Source organism: Artemia sp. Qi Xiang Cuo, chromosome 8 (genome assembly GCF_049724085.1).
Source record: "Artemia sp. Qi Xiang Cuo chromosome 8, ASM4972408v1, whole genome shotgun sequence".
Lineage (NCBI taxonomy): Eukaryota > Metazoa > Arthropoda > Branchiopoda > Anostraca > Artemiidae > Artemia > Artemia sp. Qi Xiang Cuo.
In genome coordinates this window covers 23,175,681-23,193,313 of record NC_142801.1, presented here as the reverse complement: position 1 = coordinate 23,193,313, position 17,633 = coordinate 23,175,681, and the positions used below count along the sequence as shown (strand labels likewise).

The window sequence follows — 17,633 nt, the reverse complement described above, 5'->3', positions numbered from 1 at the left end:
AAGTTGACAGTAGGGTTTACAGGGTGGAAGCGATCTAGGACCATCAGCTCACTTTGTCTCTTCAACCATAGAAATCAATACTCCTTGCATGATTCTGGTTCAATAAGGTTCAAAATAGCTGTTCTTTTGCTAAAGACTTGGATAGAAGAAGGGAGAGGTGGAGGAGTCATAGGCTTACTTTTACTCCATTTTATATTTGCCAGTAATAAGGTGCTAAAATAACACTTTTGTTCTATTTTAGCTATCCTGAGCACGTGCTACAGGCGACTACCCTGTAAGTATGGCACAAGCAAACAAAAACTTGATGGAACAACGTCAAATAATCCTCTCTGACATAGACTGTAAAACTCCATTTCAGTTCTCCTAGAGTAGGTTCTGCCTCAGTGACAAAACAAAACCATCCCTTTTGGCCCATGCAATGATTACATGTAAATTTTCAAAATGTAATATATTCGTTAATATTAACCAGACGTCCAAACTCTGTAAAAAACACATAGGCTAGTCCTTTATTACTTTCTAGCAATGAACTGAAATTGGCTCCACAAGGGGGATAAAACCAAAGTGTTGCTCTTGCAACATAATACAGAATAATTTGGTAGTGTTAGCATCATAAATATCATTTTACAAGTGAAGCAAAGAACAAGTATCTTCTTTCTTTAGAATGGTAAAGCCTTTTTTTTTAACTGTTCCTGTTATAAAGTCATTTTTAACCACAGTGTTTTTTGAAGGCGAAAATAGGTCTTTGGATTGATTTAACAAAAGTAGAAGATGGTCGGCGATATGACTCAGCTGTGATAAGAAAGGCTGGAATTCAGTATAGAAAAATCAAGTGTGAAGGTCATCAAAGTGCACCAACTCTAGAACAGTATCAAGAGTTTAAAACTGTATGTGACGAGTTTCTGGACAGAAATCCATCTGGTGCTATAGGTAAGACATCTACTTGATTGTCAGGGGGGAAGAGACAGGGGGTTACCCTTCTTGTCTAGTAAATTTCAAAACGTCAATTATTTGAAATGCTTCAATAATGTTTTTTTCTATCCTTGGAAATTCTGGGTTCAAATTTAGCTCATAACTTTTTTTTTCTCTCTTTTTTTTAATTTAAAATATTTTGGGGTATATATATATATATATATATATATATATATATATATATATATATATATATATATATATATATATATATATATATATATATATATATATATATATATATATATGTAACTAGATAATTTGCCTGTAAACGAAAATATAAAGGTTGTGTATAATCTCCTAAATTCTGGTCTTGGATGAGTTGTGGGAAACTGCTAAAATTCCAGAATTTATTGGCAAAACATCCTCCCCTTGTTATAATTCCCATGGACATGTAGATTGTCAGTAACTTCGATTGGAGGGGTGCCGGAGGATGTGCGTTCTAGATTTTCAAAAATACCTTTCTTTTGGTACCGTCATAGGAAACATTTTGGATATATTTTTTTTTATAATAAAACTGGCTGCTAAATTAAAAAAAAAAATGGACACATCCCTAGTTCTCGTTAATTGACACCACTGTAAATTGTACCGAGTATCACTACTTGCATTGTTAGGGTTTCTTGTTAGGGTTTTGTACAGAGTATCACTGTACAGAGTACAGAGCAAATTGTACAGAGTATCACAGCTTGCATTGTTAGGGTTTCTTGTTAGGGTTTTGTACAGAGTATCACTGTACAGAGTACAGAGTAAATTGTACAGAGTATCACAGCTTGCATTGTTAGGGTTTCTTGTTAGGGTTTTGTACAGAGTATCACTGTACAGAGTACAGAGTAAATTGTACAGAGTATCACTGCTTGCATTGTTAGGGTTTTGTACAGAGTATCACTGTACAGAGTACAGAGTAAATTGTACAGAGTATCACAGCTTGCATTGTTAGGGTTTTGTACAGAGTATCCCTGTACAAAGTACAGAGTAAATTGTACAGAGTATCACTACTTGCATTGTTAGGGTTTCTTGTTAGGGTTTTGTACAGAGTATCACTGTGCAGAGTACAGAGTAAATTGTACAGAGTATCACTGCTTGCATTGTTAGGGTTTTGTACAGAGTATCACTGTACAGAGTACAGAGTAAATTGTACAGAGTATCATTGCTTGCATTGTTAGGGTTTCTTGTTGAAAGTGGAATCCTGCGTAAAGGTTTTGAAAATGCGGGCTTTACAGAAACCTTTCAATCCCAATAATTTGTTTCCTGCCTGTTGAATGTGTAGCTTGATGCACCTAATATGCTCATAGTTAACATATCAGGTTTTTTTTCTCTTTTCATCTGTGCTCCTGTCGCTTTTTCCCTGGTTATGTAGTAGTTTGAGTCAATTTGTGATTTTCATGTTATACTAAAATGCCATTGTTTGATTGTTGTGTGTTGCTCTAGGACAATGGAACCAAAGTAAAATGACAATAATATAGACTACAGCCAAACCTTGTTTAAGTTTTTCCAGTCCCCCTGGACTTGTATTAAGTTCTAAAATGACTTTAGAACCTGAAATTACAAAGTTCTTGAAGTCGAACTTTGGCGAGCCCAGTCTTGGCCTTTAATGCCAAATGAAGAAACTTTATATGCCAAAGTTTCAAGTTTAGAATGTTGGCCTATGAAATCAAAGATATAACTTGAACAAGTTGGTGTTTGCCAGTCTTTGTTGTTTGATATATGTCTTATTATGTTAAAAGTAATAATTTCCTTCAAGTACGTTTCTACCATTTTTGTTTTATATGGAAAAATGTTGTACAACAAGATCTCGACTCTAGTGCAATAGTTACTATAGGGGTAATATAAAAAAAAATATTAAGTCTATTTTTACCATACAGACTTGGCCTTGAATTTTTGTTGGTATAACCTGTGTGTCTTGAGCCTCAATATTGCAAGCTATTCAAAAAGCATCATAAAAATCTCGCCATAAATAAAATGTTTTTTTCTCCATACTCCCCTCCCTGGGAGTGGAAACCTGTGTTATTTGTTTGTACCTTGTGAATTTATAAACGTGTTTATAAGGAAATTCTAGTCTGGAATCTGTTTCCCTTTTCCAGGAAAATTGGCTTGAGATGTAGGCCTTTCAGGCTTAATAAAACCCTAGTATGCCTTAATTATGCTTTTTTGGATTAAATAGGATCCTCAAGATTTCCTTAGAAGGGGTCGGGAGGTTCAGTCCTCCAAGCACTCTTTTTAAGGTGAGTCTGGTTCCCTTGCCCCCTCCATCTTTATTGAAATTGTTGTTTACAAAGTGTAGTTCTAAAAAATAGTTGACTATCTGAGAATGTGTTTTCTTTTTTTAAAGCCTTTAAGGAACTTATATACTTTCATTGTGTTTTAGCCATTCACTGCACTCATGGATTCAATAGGACAGGATTTCTCATAATTTCTTATCTTGTTGACGTTTTTGGGTTTCAATTGGAAGCTGCTATCCAGGAATTCAGCGCAAAACGGCAAGTTTTTTTTTTCTTTTCATTTTTCTTAATTGAGCCAGATATTGTAATGGGGAGTCAGATCATCCAGATTAGTGGTATTGCTATGTTGGAAAAGAAAGGCTACATAGTTGTTAGTAAGTAGAAAGCAAAGAGTGATTAGTGGAGAAGTCAAGTCTTTACTCAGGGTATTTTTCCCGAGTCTTAGTTCCTCAGCGCAGAATTTTGAAATCCAGAATGGTCATAAGTATACACAAGTCTGGGTCCTGGGGGAGCGGGCTCAAGGAGGAATGTTGAGTTTGTAAATATCTTGCCAGAGTATTTTAGTATTCTTAGGGGATACACTTTTTGGCAATATTAGAAAGAAAATATTATCTCCTTAATTGATCTTGTATAATTTTCTCTCTAATAGTATGAAAATACATTCGAAAGAGGGACTTTTAGAAAAGGTTTTAGAGGAAGTAAAGAATTTCAACTACCTTTGTCCCAAGGGAATGAGAAACTAATAAAAGGAAGCTGTTGCTGCCATCTCAACAGACCACCAACCCACCTAATGAAAATATATATAGTTGTGCATGCTCCTCCTCCTCAGTGTGTTAAAAATTTCACTCTACTCCCTCCAATGAAGTGCTCATCTTGTTGAAATTCCTCCTTATGAACCCATCCTGTCCCACTCGAGGATGTCCTGCTTTTCTTTTGGTCCCATCTGGATGCATGGGCGTATGGAGGGGTGGGGAGGGGGGCTGCTGCCGCCCCCCTAGAACTTCAAATTTACACTAGATAAGGTTGAAAAAAGGTGGATGGCTAAAAAAGCAGTTGATAAAAGGTAGATGGTTGAAAAAGATGGAAATAAACAGCTGGAATGACAGAATAAAAGTCAAACAAGAGGCAATTATCCATAATGTCTTGGAAAGATTTTGCTCTAATCCAAGAAGATTAATGCTGAAGCTTATTGATGATCTTTGGTGATTACTTATTAATAAATATTTCATAGGTATGATAGAACTTCCTGGCAATGTAAGGTTTTGTGAACTGCCTCCCCCCTGCCCTGGCTGTGGGGGAGGCAGTCACCCTTACATATATGATAACATCTACGTGTCAAGTTTGGTTGTCACTCTTTACTTTCATTTGAAAACTTTTTTTTTTACACACGGTAAAACTTTACTGTATGAAAGATTATGTTCAATGGATAACTCCTTATCCCAGCATAAGTGCGAGATAACTCCTTTTTTGACCAGAGACAACATCAAATATAGGAAAAGAAGAAAGTTTCTCAAATAAAACTGAGTTAACCCTAGGGATTGATCACTTAGAATTGCTTCTTTTGCCTCGAGGTATTATTATTTTTGTCCCTAGATACTTTTTCTAGCTACAATATTTTCAGTTACTGGTCAGTTTCACTGCTTGAGTTGTCTCTATTTTTTGTGCCTTGCTTGATGCTATTCATTGTTAAGAGAAAGTATCGTATTTAATCGTCTTCTATGCTAAGACTGAAGGTTAAATACAGAGACATCTACTTTTGTGTCAAAAACGTAAACAAGGTGTAAAGGAAACTAGCGCGCTTTATTACGTATATCTACTCAAGTCCCATTCATGAGGTATTGCCAATGTTGGTAATTCCCCATTCAAATTCGTGTTGTTTATTTTATTTTTTTTTTTTTTAAGATATATTTTCTGTGATTGGAGGATTCATTGTGGTTTTGCTCCAGAATTTAATTATGATTAATGACTATTAAGTGTTTGTTGCTGTGTTGATCTCAAAATAGTGGATAAGAAAAAAAAACAGTCAGTTTTTTGCATATAATTTGTAATTATTTTTATGATTTGTAAAAGAGCTGACATTGTCATCCGTTTAGTATTTATAATAGAGATGATGGACCAAATTATTTATTTTCTGGAACGAAAATAATTCATGTTCATCAATGAAAGTCGGCGCCTGGATCGTACCCTTAATTTGCCGTTGCTAAAAGCATGAACACGTAATTGTTCAATCAAATTCTAATTTTTTTAGAATTTTGGTTCCGAGGTGGTTTTTCGTCTTATTGGGAGAAAGATGACAACTATAGACTATCACGCGGAAGATCAATATTTGATAAATTTATTCCGATTGATAATTGGTACAGCGCAGTAAAAACCTCAACACTAAATATCATTGAAGTTTATGGCGCTAATATACCGTTTTAATAGGCGTTAACTGGCTAAATGCATACAGAATCAAGTAGTTTTTAACAAATGGCTGTTATAGTTTCTTGAAATACAACTTGATACCATTTATTTGCCTTCTCATATTAATCCTAGTAACCATAAGAGGCACAGAAGACAACATTCTCTTGTGATAGCCTTCTCTTATATTTGCCTTCTCATATTAATCCTAGTAACCATAAGAGGCAGAGAAGACAACCACTTTTGTTTAGTCGACAGCCGCACGACATACAAAAGAAAGCTGCGCACGACTGCTGTTTTAAAGAAGAAAAGATGTATTCCCTTTAATCTATGACTAAGATCGCCTTGTTAAACTTTGTAGGTCATGATGAAATGAATGCTATAAAGCAATTATTATTTCAACAGTTAATAAAATAATTAATAATAATAAATAAAAAAATAATTAATAATAATAATAAATAAAATAAAACAATTAATAAAATAATTGATAAAACAAAATACATTAAAAGCAAAAAAAGGCAAAAAATAATACAATTAAAATACAAAGAACTTTAGTGAGCTTAATTTATTCAGATTTTCTTCAATTATATATTGAAAGTGCGTAAAGGCATACGGAGATAACCCCCCATAGGGGGTTTCCAGAGAAGGATGTTGTAAGAATAGACAGTTTTGCTTCTGTAATAGCGAATTCCCACAGTTACCTTTTTTCGCTTTTTGCAATGTGTTTCATGCATAGGAGGTAGTATGAGTGACACCAGGGGGAAGGGTGTAAATTACAAGACATTCCAAACGTAACAAAGTGGAAAATGTGAAGTACTCCTATTTGAATCCTGGAAGAAACTCTTGTTTGCACCTGTACTTCCTAGGAGGAAATCCTAGTGACGCTCTTAGAAAGTAGCAAATTCTTACCTACACGGGTAGTATCTGGATTAGTTTACTAGTATTAAACGAAAGCAATGCTTAAAAGGGCAAAAAAAAATAATGCACATAAAAAGATGTAATAATTTGTTTTCCAGGCCTCCTGGAATATATAAGCAAGATTATCTAGATGAACTTTATAAAAGATGGGGAAATGAAGACAATGACATATTATCTTGTCCGCCTTTACCAGATTGGTGCAATGGTAAGTCTAACTAAACCCCATTATGGCTTTTTCTTTTTTTTTTTAATTCCTTTTTATTTTGTGTATTTCATTTTTTTAACTTTGTTTTAGTTGTCTCTTTTTATTTTCTACAGGTTCAAGGCGTACCATATATATATAATCCAAATATATATATATATATATATATTAGTACCGGACTGGCGGCTTCCCCTCCGGCACGGCTACGCGACAGGCCTGTGTATATTGATTCTAATCTTCGCTTGTCTTCTAATCGCAAACAATGTGAACTTTTTCTTGATGTCACGGCGTCACCAGTCACCATAGATTCGATACAACCACCCTGGGAAAAAAACAAATTTTTCTTTTAAGTTGTCACCAATTAAGATTGTTTTTGTGGCGAGAAATGTTAATAAGCCAGTTTTAAGAAAAAAAAGAGAAAAAAAGTATGTAACCGATTTTGAGGAAATATCTATAAACACATATATAGCCTTCAAATCTGTAATGTAAATTGAATTGAGGAACTCTGGGGTGAATTCAATTCCTCCTTCCTCTTTGTCTTTGTACAGAATCGTAACTTCTCTAAGATTTGTATTCTCCTGGAAGGTGGTTGACAATTTTCGCATTTATTTTACTAACTTCTTTGTTGAATGAAGCTAAAACAATGCGATCCATCATTAAATTTAAATTTTGATTTGACGCTCATTCTCCAAATACTTCTTCAATTAAATTACCTCTGAATATTGAACCGTCTATAATCGATACAATCTGGTACAGTGAAAATAAACTGCACGTTTGGAGGCTGTTGTCCCAGGGAACCAGAAAGTTGATTAACATCATCCTCCGCTTCACGCATTTTCATGTAACCATTAGCTTAGTTATTTTTGTCTCACAACATTTCTTCCAAGAAATCCATTAGGTTACGAGAGATCCCATAATTTAAAGGATGTGCGAGACATTCTTCAACAGCTTCATCGGGGTCTAAAAAGTACATTTAACCATATGAGGGTGGTTTCGAAATCACCCTCGGTGATTTGTGATAGATGTGCCTTTAAATTGATTTTGTGATAAATTTATCCAGCTACTTTAAAGCTAAAAACATTACGACTATTGATGGTTCGATCATCGCTTACGTTGAACTAAGCTAGAGCAAAACATTGAGTTCAAGTTTCGAATTCGTTTATGGAACTCTTTAGAGAGTATGTGACGTCCTAGAAAAGGCAAACCAACTCATTTGGAAATTGTAGAGGTGGCAATGCAATTCAGCCATGCAGGCAGCAATCTCCAAATGGATTACTTTTGTTTGCTACTCTTTCCTCGGGAAAATGGAGGACTCCACAGTGAATACATAACTAAGGATCCCAATGACTTCGCATTTTCGTAGTTCAGGGTGTCTTTGTAGGTTTTTATTGGGGTTTGCGCCACAGCTAGTTTGCATCGAACATTGCGACGGCGTTCTTCTTCTAACCTAATATTTCTTTCTTTTTTTTTCACTCCTATTTTGGACGTGTTCTGATTATCGCTGTCGCTTGTCTTCTAACCACACAATTCTGTCTTCTACATTTTTATTTTTGACTGGCTCTGATACTCGCTGTCATATTTCTTTTAACCCCACAATTCTATGTTCTTCACTTTCATTTTTAATTCGTTTTGATTCTCGCTGTTCTTCACTTTCAGTTTTTACACGTTTTGATTCTTGCTGTCGCTTGTCTTCTAACCGAAAGTGTCTCTGCTCTTCGCTTTCGTTGTTGACACTTCCTGATTCTAGCTGTCGCTTGCCTTTCAACTGCAAGTGTCTTTTTTCTTCACTTTCATCTTTAATTTGTTCTAATCCCCGTTTTTGCAAGTCTTCGAGCCGCATTTTCTGTCTTCTCTGTTTTGTATTTTCATTATTTTCAGACAATTTTTCAGTGCCCTTTGCTTTAGACGCCCGTATTGGTCTGGTTTCATTTGATGGTCCAGGCTGTTAATTTTCACCCATTGTGAATTTAAGTTGTTTGGGTCGTTCTCTTGGACTTATCACGTTTGATAGTTCATGTGGTTGGACAGTTTTTTTTTTTTCAATGAATCACCATTTATAATTATTGTAAAATTATGTCTTTTAGTCGTCCACTAGTCATATTTTCTTATAGCTGTAAAACTCTTTAGAGAGCTTCTTAAGCTAGACTCATAATTCTCCTTAGAGAAAATTGGTTGTGTGACGTCATTTACGGGTCTAACGCGAATGCAGTCTTTACATCACGTCATTAAAGTATTGATGTATATAAATATGACGTTCGTCATTCGAATTTTTTTTTCAAAGTTATGGCTAACGAATTTTCTAAAGCTTCCGACCTATCTAGATCAGTTTTTTTTTTTTTTTTTTTTTTTTTTTTTTTTTTTTTTTTCCAAAATCTCAGGATGCCGTTTTCCCCAAAATAATAGACAGCCAAACAGCCGTTTTCGAGAATTCATCGAAATGGCTAAGGATAAGTAAAAAAAAACAACTTATATTAAAAAAATTAATAAAATTGAGAGTAAGAACCTGGTGTCCTGATGACCAAAATACCTAATTTGCAAAGCTAAATAACAATCAGTGGTTGTATTTTGATTTAATTTTTTTATTATTATTTTTTTTTTTTTTTGGTAAATAATCTACTCATTTTTTTAGCGCTCATCATAATTTAAAGTAGCTCATCCGTCAGCGGTTTCCGTGATTATGGGATTTATAGCGTAAGCAGAATATTCCCTCACCCTCATATAGAAGAAAATTGTTTGTTTTGATGTTTGACTGTTTGGCGTCTTGTAACTGTGACTGCTTGTAAGTTTATTTAGGCTGCACCCCAAGGCCGTACCCAGGACTTTTTTTTCGGAGGGGAATTTAACAACAAAAAAAAGTTTGGGAGGAGGGGGTGTTTTCACAGAAAACTCAAAAAACGCATACAAATTTTTTTTTAGGTCCATTTTTGTTTCGTTTTTACGAATCAGACAAACATTTCGGGGGGGGGGGGTTCAAACCCCCACCCCTGGATACGGCCTTGCAGCACCCTTGAATATAATTGTTCTTAGATTTATTGCTCTTTTTGCCAATTCCTACAGATAAATCCTAGAAATGTCGTTTCGCAACCAGTTCTGGGTTTTCTAAAGAGCCAGGGGTGTAATTTTTTGGGGGCAGGGGCGAACTGCCCCCTCCAGGCCACAGTTAGTAATTTAACTAGAATTGGGATTTTACTTGATTCAGTATATAAAGTTATATAGTTACTGTTTCCCCCAGGCATCATAATTCCTAGTTGTAAAGTTTTTAGTCATATTGACATTTTTCTCAAGCTTTCTGAAATGTAAGGAAGTCGACTATCCCTTTCAGCCCCTGCTGTCTTGGTTTAAGTTTTTTGTTGTTGTTGTTTTTAGCGGTCATTCAAGAATGATAATCCCTGCGGAGCAGCAAGTACTCTTTTGATCAGGTTCTCAGGTGGGAGGGCTTGAAAAGACGAAATAAATTTAAGGGTTTTCTGAGTTTTTTTTTTCTTGTTTCCAGGGATGTCCAGAAGCTCGGAAGGAATATAAACACTTGTCCTGGGAGTAAAGTTTTCAGTTGTTGTGGCTTATTGTGACCTACTTGTTGTGGCTCATTTTTTGTTGGTTGTTTGACGATGTCGTTAGCTACCAAGATTTATTATCTTATGAAAAAGGAATTCCTTGGGTTTTCTTTGGTTTTTAAGGGTGGTTTTAATTTCTTGGTTTCAAGGGTTTTGTTGTTCCTTTGCAATTCTCAGACTTTATTTTTTTAGATTTAAAATGTTTTGAATATTTCTAATTTCCGGGAAACATAACTTAGCTGTTGTTCCTTATAAATCACCCTTAACCCCCCGACCATGAGAAGAAAAAGCGTATATTATAGCTTAAGCACTACAGCCGAATTTTTAGCACCCGCTGATATTATCCTAATAATTGGTTTTATGTATTTCTAGAAGAAGAGGAAGATGACACTCCTGCAGTGGTAGATAGAAATATTGAGCCTTTGAGAGAGGTTCCTGATGCAAAGCGTAATCGACCTGTGAAAGTCAAGAATTTTGAACCTCCTGGAGTTAAACGGGTTGATGCAGTTGATGGGGCTGAAGCTATAGAAGTACAAAACAAAATTCTTGAATTGTGTAATTGGAAAAAGAGGTTAGGATTGTTTATAATTTCAAAAAGGAAAAAAAAGTATTTGAAAACAGTTTAATCGGAAGTGGGGAAATTAATAATGGACCGTTTTAAATTCAAACAGGCTACACTTATTTCATTTTTATCCCAAATGGGTAACCTAAGCCCTGACTTACGCGTTAATAAAACTAAAATTTGATTTTTTAAACTTCAATTTAATAAAGAAAAAATCAGGGGCTGATTGGTCTCTAGTCACTTTCGACTTATAAAAAAGGACTAGAACTCTCAATGTCTGATCGAATGAGCATCCTCCAAAGTTTCTACGACCACGAGGGGGAGATTGGGGTGAGGAAGGGGCAGTCCCCCTTCTGGACGAAATAAATTTTACTAATTTGGGGGTTTAATGTTACTCTTTACTTTCATAATAACAGTGTAGACCAGAAATATTTCCAGAAATCAAGAGGGATTGAATATCAATTTTTACCTCCATACCCCCCCCCCCCCCCCCGCCGCTCCACCTTTAGAACTAATTCTGTATTTACCTGAAAGCTCAGTGAGAGCTCAGTTGTTTTGGTGTTAAAATGCACGCTTTGAGGCATCTGCCCCCCCCCCTCCCTGAAAATTATATGCTTTGACTAGTTTGAACAAAATGATCATTACAAAATTTTGACCGTTGTTAAGGAGAGGGAGAAGTGGGGCTAGCTGCCGTCTAGTCTCGCGGGAGGGGGTGGATGCCCTCCAATCTCTTTTGGATCTTAAAAAGGGCACTGGAACTTTTGATTTACAATTGAATGAACCCCCTCCAAGGTTTAAATGACCATCTGTCTCAAAAAAACGTTATCTTAAGAATGGGCAACTTACATAACTAATAGTTCTCGCCCCTGGAGCTGGAAGTGTGGTTTTCAAACCCGGAGGCTTGGTTATTTGACCTTTGGACTATTTTGAACAAAATGGGTATCTCAAAATTGTGATCGGATGTGTTTGAGGGGGAAACGTTGTGAATAGTGGCTTGTTGTCTTCCAATCACTTTTGACTCTTTAAAAGGGCACTAAAATTTATAATTTGCAATCGAATAAGCCCCCTCTGAAATTTATATGAGCGCCCCTTCCATATGAAGTGCTTCTGGGAAAAAAAATATAATACATTGAACCCTTGCGGTCCTTACTATAGGCAACGCTATAGCATTGTCCTTGAATTAATCCAGGGGAATATGGGAAGGAATTTGCCATGGGAGGGATTTTCCGTGGGGGAAGGGGAGGCCTAGACCCATCAGTGCTATTCATGCAAAAAAGTGATTTCGCCTTGTTTGTTATTTCATCAGTGGTAATTCCAGTGGCTTACTTTTGTTTCGACCCAACGCCATTTTTGATGAGTTTCAGACAAGGGCGTGTCCAGGATTTTTATTCAGGGGAAGGGGGTTACAAAAAAAAACTTATTAGGTTGTTACAAAAAAAAAAAAACTTAAAACAAGATATAAAAATTTGTTTATATGCATTTTATTACGTTTTTACGAGTCATACAGACATTTTGGGAGAGGGGGCTTAAACCCGGTACGCTCCTGGATATGCCATGGCATTCTTATCTCTTTTTTTTTTAATCCCCGTAAATTGGTTTTCAAAATAAATTGTACTATTAAGACTAATCGAGATAATATTTACCATTCCTGAATCAGGTATACATGGCAATGGCAATGTGTTCTTTTTTGAAACGTGTTTTTAATTTTTAATTACTGTGGGCCGTGGTTTGTTCCTCACTAGTTTCTAGCTACTGTTGCAACCATAGTATGCTGCTCTGATCAGAAAGAAAATATTACTTTTGTCCCAAATGTGTAACTACTAAAACATCGACTTAATAACCGTTAAAAAACTAAAATTTGTTATTTCTTATTCATTTGAGTATTAAAGCGGGTATTGTTTAGAACAGGTACAGGCATAGTGAAGGTATAGTCTCTCCAATCACATCATAGACGTAGTAATTTAATAGATGTATTAAAGTAAGACTAAGTCTATCCCCAAATAAAAGTAGCTCAAGGTGTAGATTTCTAATGACTCACCAAAATAATACCAATTTACAGGTAGGGAAGGGCTATTGGTTGTGGAAGGGTAGGAAGCTGTTTGTTTCTCCTAAATGTTTATTTCTGCTCAGAAATAAGAGGAAGGTTTGTACTCACATTAAAACCAGGCGAAATCTGTCCCCCACGATTTATATCTTGTGTTGGGGAGTACTTCTGAATCTTAATATACCGATTATAGTGGAGCTTAAGAGTCACAAAACTTATAATGAGTTTAATTGAATGGGCCATTACAAAGGATGATAGGCTGGATAGGCAAACAAATAAAACAAAATGAAAATATAAAAGCGGGTATAACTTTTCAAATAAGACAGTCGAAAAGCAAAAAGGAATCCCTTAATCATATGCTCAAGTAAAAAGCGATGTGGGCTTTATTTTTTTTTTTTTTTTTTTTTTTTATTATTTTTTTTTTTTTTTTGTTAGACCAGGGTACCGCGTATCGAAGGACTTGTCGTAGAAACTTCGAAAAGGGCGTATTCAATTGGAAATTGAAACGGCTAGTGCCCTTTTTCGTAGTCAAAAGTGATTGGAGGGCAACTACCCCCCCCCACGCCCACCATTCCCCCAAACACATGCAATCAAAATTTTGTGATAGACATTTTGTTCAACGTAGTTGAAAGGTCCGGAAATCATGTATTTGAGAATGACAACCCCCCTCCCCTCCCACAGCCCTTAGGACAAGGGTTGTAAGTTATGCCCTGGGGGCATATAATTTTTATATAAAAAGGGTGATCTTATAAACTTTGGAGGGGGCTCATTGGATTGGTAGTCAGAAGTCCTAATGCCTCTTTTAAGATTCAGAGTGATCGGAGGGTGGATACCCCCCCCTCACATCTCGTATTTTCCCAAAATGCATTTGATAGAAATTTTGAGATGGTCATTTGTTGTTGTAGAAACTTCGAAAAAGGCTCATTCGATTAAAAATGGAAAGGACATAGTCAAAAGTGATTGAAGGGCAACAAGTCCCCTCCCCCACACACCCATCAATTCCCAAAACACATTCAATCAACATTTGAGATAGCCATTTTGTTCAGCGTAGTTGAAAGATCTGGAAATTATGTCTTTGAGAATGTCACCCGCCTCACAACCCTCGGCGCAAGGGTTGTAAGTTATGCCCTGAGGGCATATAAGGTTCTTATGAAGAGGGTGGTCGTATAAATTCCGGCGGGGGGGGGGCATTGGACATCAGATGTTCTAGTTCCTTCTAGATGTTCCAACTCCCTCCCCCTACCCCGTATTCTTCGCAAATGCATCCGATAAAAACTTTGAGATAGCCATTTGTTCAAAAATCGTCCAAAGGTCGCATAATAGGGCCTTAGGGGTTGACAGAATGTAAGTTATTGTAAGAATGTAAGTAAGTTGTAAGTTATTCCCCTGGGGCATATAAGGTATTTATGGAAGGGATGATCGTGTGAGCTTTAGAAAAGCTCATTTAATTTGTAATGTATAGTTTTAGTTCCCTTTTAAGTGTCTAACATGACGGAGAGCAACTAGCCACCCTCCCTGACATTCTTTTTCTTCCCAAAACGCTTTCAATTGAAATTGTCAGATAGATATTTTGTTACCAATAGTCCATAAAATCATATAACAATGTCTTTAGAGTGACACAATCCCCCAGAGCCCATGGGCTAGGGTTGTAAGTTATGCTCCGGGGCATATAGGTTTTTATGGAACGGGTGGTCGTATAAGCCTTGGATCGGATGGAGCTCATTTGATTGGGAGATCTATTTTGTTTAGCCTTGTTGAAAGGTTCAGTAATTATGTGCTTGGGTATGTGAAGTCCTTAGGACAAGGATTGTAAGCTAGGCAATTCGTTCATTGTTTACACACAGTATATGTTATTAAGAAAGATATGCATATTTGAACTTACTTTCCAAGAAGAGGAAAGGCATTTAGGTGAGCTTCTCAGAGAATGTTTAGGGGAGTGTTGAAATAAATCAAAAGATGTTATGTGTATAAGGATTGTCAAAACGATGTAAAACAGGAATGACTAATTGGGACAATTCAGGAAATGATGAGGGAGATGATCAAAAAGGAAATATTTGCATGCTGCCAATACTACTACAAATACCGCCACTACTTCTACTACCGGACTAATCTATTTACAGTATTGAGGGGGAAATTCGAGCTAAATCAAAAGACACTATGTGCATGCAAATTGTCAAAACAACGTATCTCAAGAATTGATTTGGATATTAAGTTGGAACTTTCAGAGAATGCTTAAAGGGGAAGATCATCTCACCAAAGGCAATATGTACACACGACTGCTAATAGTACTGTTACTGCTGCATTTACTACTACTACTGCTACTTCTATTGATACTACTTGTAAGGCTAAGAGCACTGAGAGGAATATGTAATACTAAACATGTAATGAAAAGGCTACATCAACAATAGCAACGTATAATCGTATGAAGTCCAAACTTTTTAGACGTGATGAAAGGGATGTTCTACTCATCAAAAGGCAGTATGTTAATGTTATTGCTAGTAATACAAATACTACTACTGTGGGTACTATTACAACTATGCCTAAGGGTATGAAGGTGGAATTTTCAAGAAATTTTGAGGGGAGGAGGTTAACTGAATCACGACACGCCGTCTGTATGCAGGTTGTCAAAAGGATTTAATAGCAATATCTTAGGAACAGTTTGGTGTGTGAAGTTGAAACTAACAGGGCGTGTTATGAGGGATGTTGAACTAACCCGAAGAGAATATTTTTCATCCTAATGCTACCGCTTCTACTCATACTACTACTACTGTTACTATTATTACTACTGCTACCACTAAAACTTAGGCTACTACAATTAATTCTACTGCTTATAGGCTACTACTTCTACTCCTATTAAAGCTAAGGATATTAAGGGGAAAATTTGGGATATGTAGAAACTAAATGGAACTAATTGGAAACACACCATGCCCACACAGGTTGTCAAGCGGACGCATCAGAAATGCTCAAGGAACGGTTCATGATATTGAGCTAAAACCTTCAGCATGGGTCGAAGGGGATGTTGAAGAAACCAAAGGTGCTATGTACATACTGCTACAACTATTGCTACTGTGCAATCTAAGGGTTTAAGGTGAAGCTTTCAAGGAATAATTAGGTGGATGTTGAACAAAATCAAAACAAACTATAAGCATGTAGACTTTCAAAAAGGTGACAAAGCAATATCTGAAGAACAAATTATATTGTTAAGTTAGACCTTTAAGAGTAGTTTTGGTAGACTTTGAGCTAGCCATAAGGTGTTATGTGTATACTTATAATACTACCACTACAGTTGCTGTAACTAATGCCTTCCCAAAACCAGAACATAATTTGTGGTTTAGTGAAAACAAAACACGTTTTAAATATTTTCACTTTTTTACTGTCATAAATAAAAAATTATCAAAACTTAAGAATTAAGGAATAAACATCAGTAGGCATATATGTCGATTAAACTGACAATCCACGGTCATTCCTTTTTTTCTTTCAGTAAAGCGCAAATTATGTTCTGGTCTTGAGAAGGCATGGGGCTTATCAGCCGTACTAATATTAAATTGACTCGGCTATTTATTCTAATTTCTGAACGTTTTCAGTTTCATTTATTTATTGATAATGATTAGTGGTAGTTTAACCCTTGGAGGATTATTTGACTGTATTTCCGCTTATTTTTAGCTTAATGGAGCTCTTACTTTTCTTTGTAAAGCTTGTTTTGTGGAGAAAGTTTTTTAGATCAAAAATAGAAAAGTGCAAATGTTTTGGGTATACGTCCGGAAGGAAGGAAAATTGAAAAAGAAGTAGTTTAATTTTTCATCTTGGTGTTGTGTTGATTCGAAGACTATACACTATTGATAATATCCCTGAAGCAATATAACAATAGACTTAATGTTTTAATATTTAAAAACAAAAAAACCTGCTACCCACAATATATATTATTGTCCCCAAAGTGTCCTTGGTACTGGACACTTTGGGGACAATCAGCTTGGATTCCAAAAAGGTCTCGGGTGGAAGGCTCACCGTCTTCTGGCTAACTTACTTATGGACTCGGAAAGATCAAAGTTGCCTCTGTATATGTGCACTATTGATTTATAGAAAGTGTTCGATAGCGTCAATCAAATGCAAGCAATGAATGCTCTACTGCACAATGGAGTAAGTTCGAGCATAGTGAGTACTCTGAAATTTTGGTACTAAAATTCGACTGTGTTGGTCAAGTGGAAAGGTACAATTTCAGATCCTGTAAAAATCAGAAGAGGTGTGAGGCAAGACAGCGTTCTTAGTCCTCTTATTTTCAAACATGCTATCTCCAAGATTCTGGATAGTATCTCGCCCTCTCTCCTATTGCATGGTACTGACCTATCTTACTTGGCATACGCTGATGACGTCCTTCTGCTCGAGCAGATCCTAAGCAGACTTACAAGAGAACCTGAATCGACTCTTAAGTGATTTTCAATCTATTGGGCTTTCTATCAACATTGATAAGTGTGAATTTTTGTCCTTTAATGCACTCGGAATTCATATTGTCCCTACGGTATCGGAGATGAGATATCTTGGTATTATGATTGCAGAAACAATCATTAAAATTAGACAAGCAATTAAACAACTAAACCCATTAAATGTGATCATACTCTGTAGTGCCGAATCGCGGACGATACTCCAGGAAATCTCTTGCCTCGATCTATTGTTCAGTGTGCTTACCACACATAACCTACCTTGCCAGTGCATCCCACATGCTGTCACTGAGAGACACTGAAAATGTCAAAAACTGCTACTATAAATT

The 17,633-nt window shown here is 36.1% G+C and overlaps 1 protein-coding gene across 4 annotated transcripts in view; it reads left to right on the top strand.

Moving 5' to 3' along the window:
- The window catches only part of LOC148949255 (mRNA-capping enzyme-like), a 77,880-nt gene that overhangs the window by 34,808 nt on the left and 25,439 nt on the right, over positions 1 to 17,633 (top strand). For 3 of the 4 annotated variants that reach the window (XM_089093307.1, XM_089093305.1, XM_089093308.1), the window contains exons 2-5: positions 729 to 927; positions 3,335 to 3,446; positions 6,605 to 6,711; positions 10,635 to 10,833. In XM_089093307.1, the coding sequence (XP_088949433.1) occupies positions 729 to 927; positions 3,335 to 3,446; positions 6,605 to 6,711; positions 10,635 to 10,833 (617 nt within the window). The remainder of the gene's footprint in view (positions 1 to 728; positions 928 to 3,334; positions 3,447 to 6,604; positions 6,712 to 10,634; positions 10,834 to 17,633) is intronic. The other variant, XM_089093306.1, reaches the window with a different exon arrangement.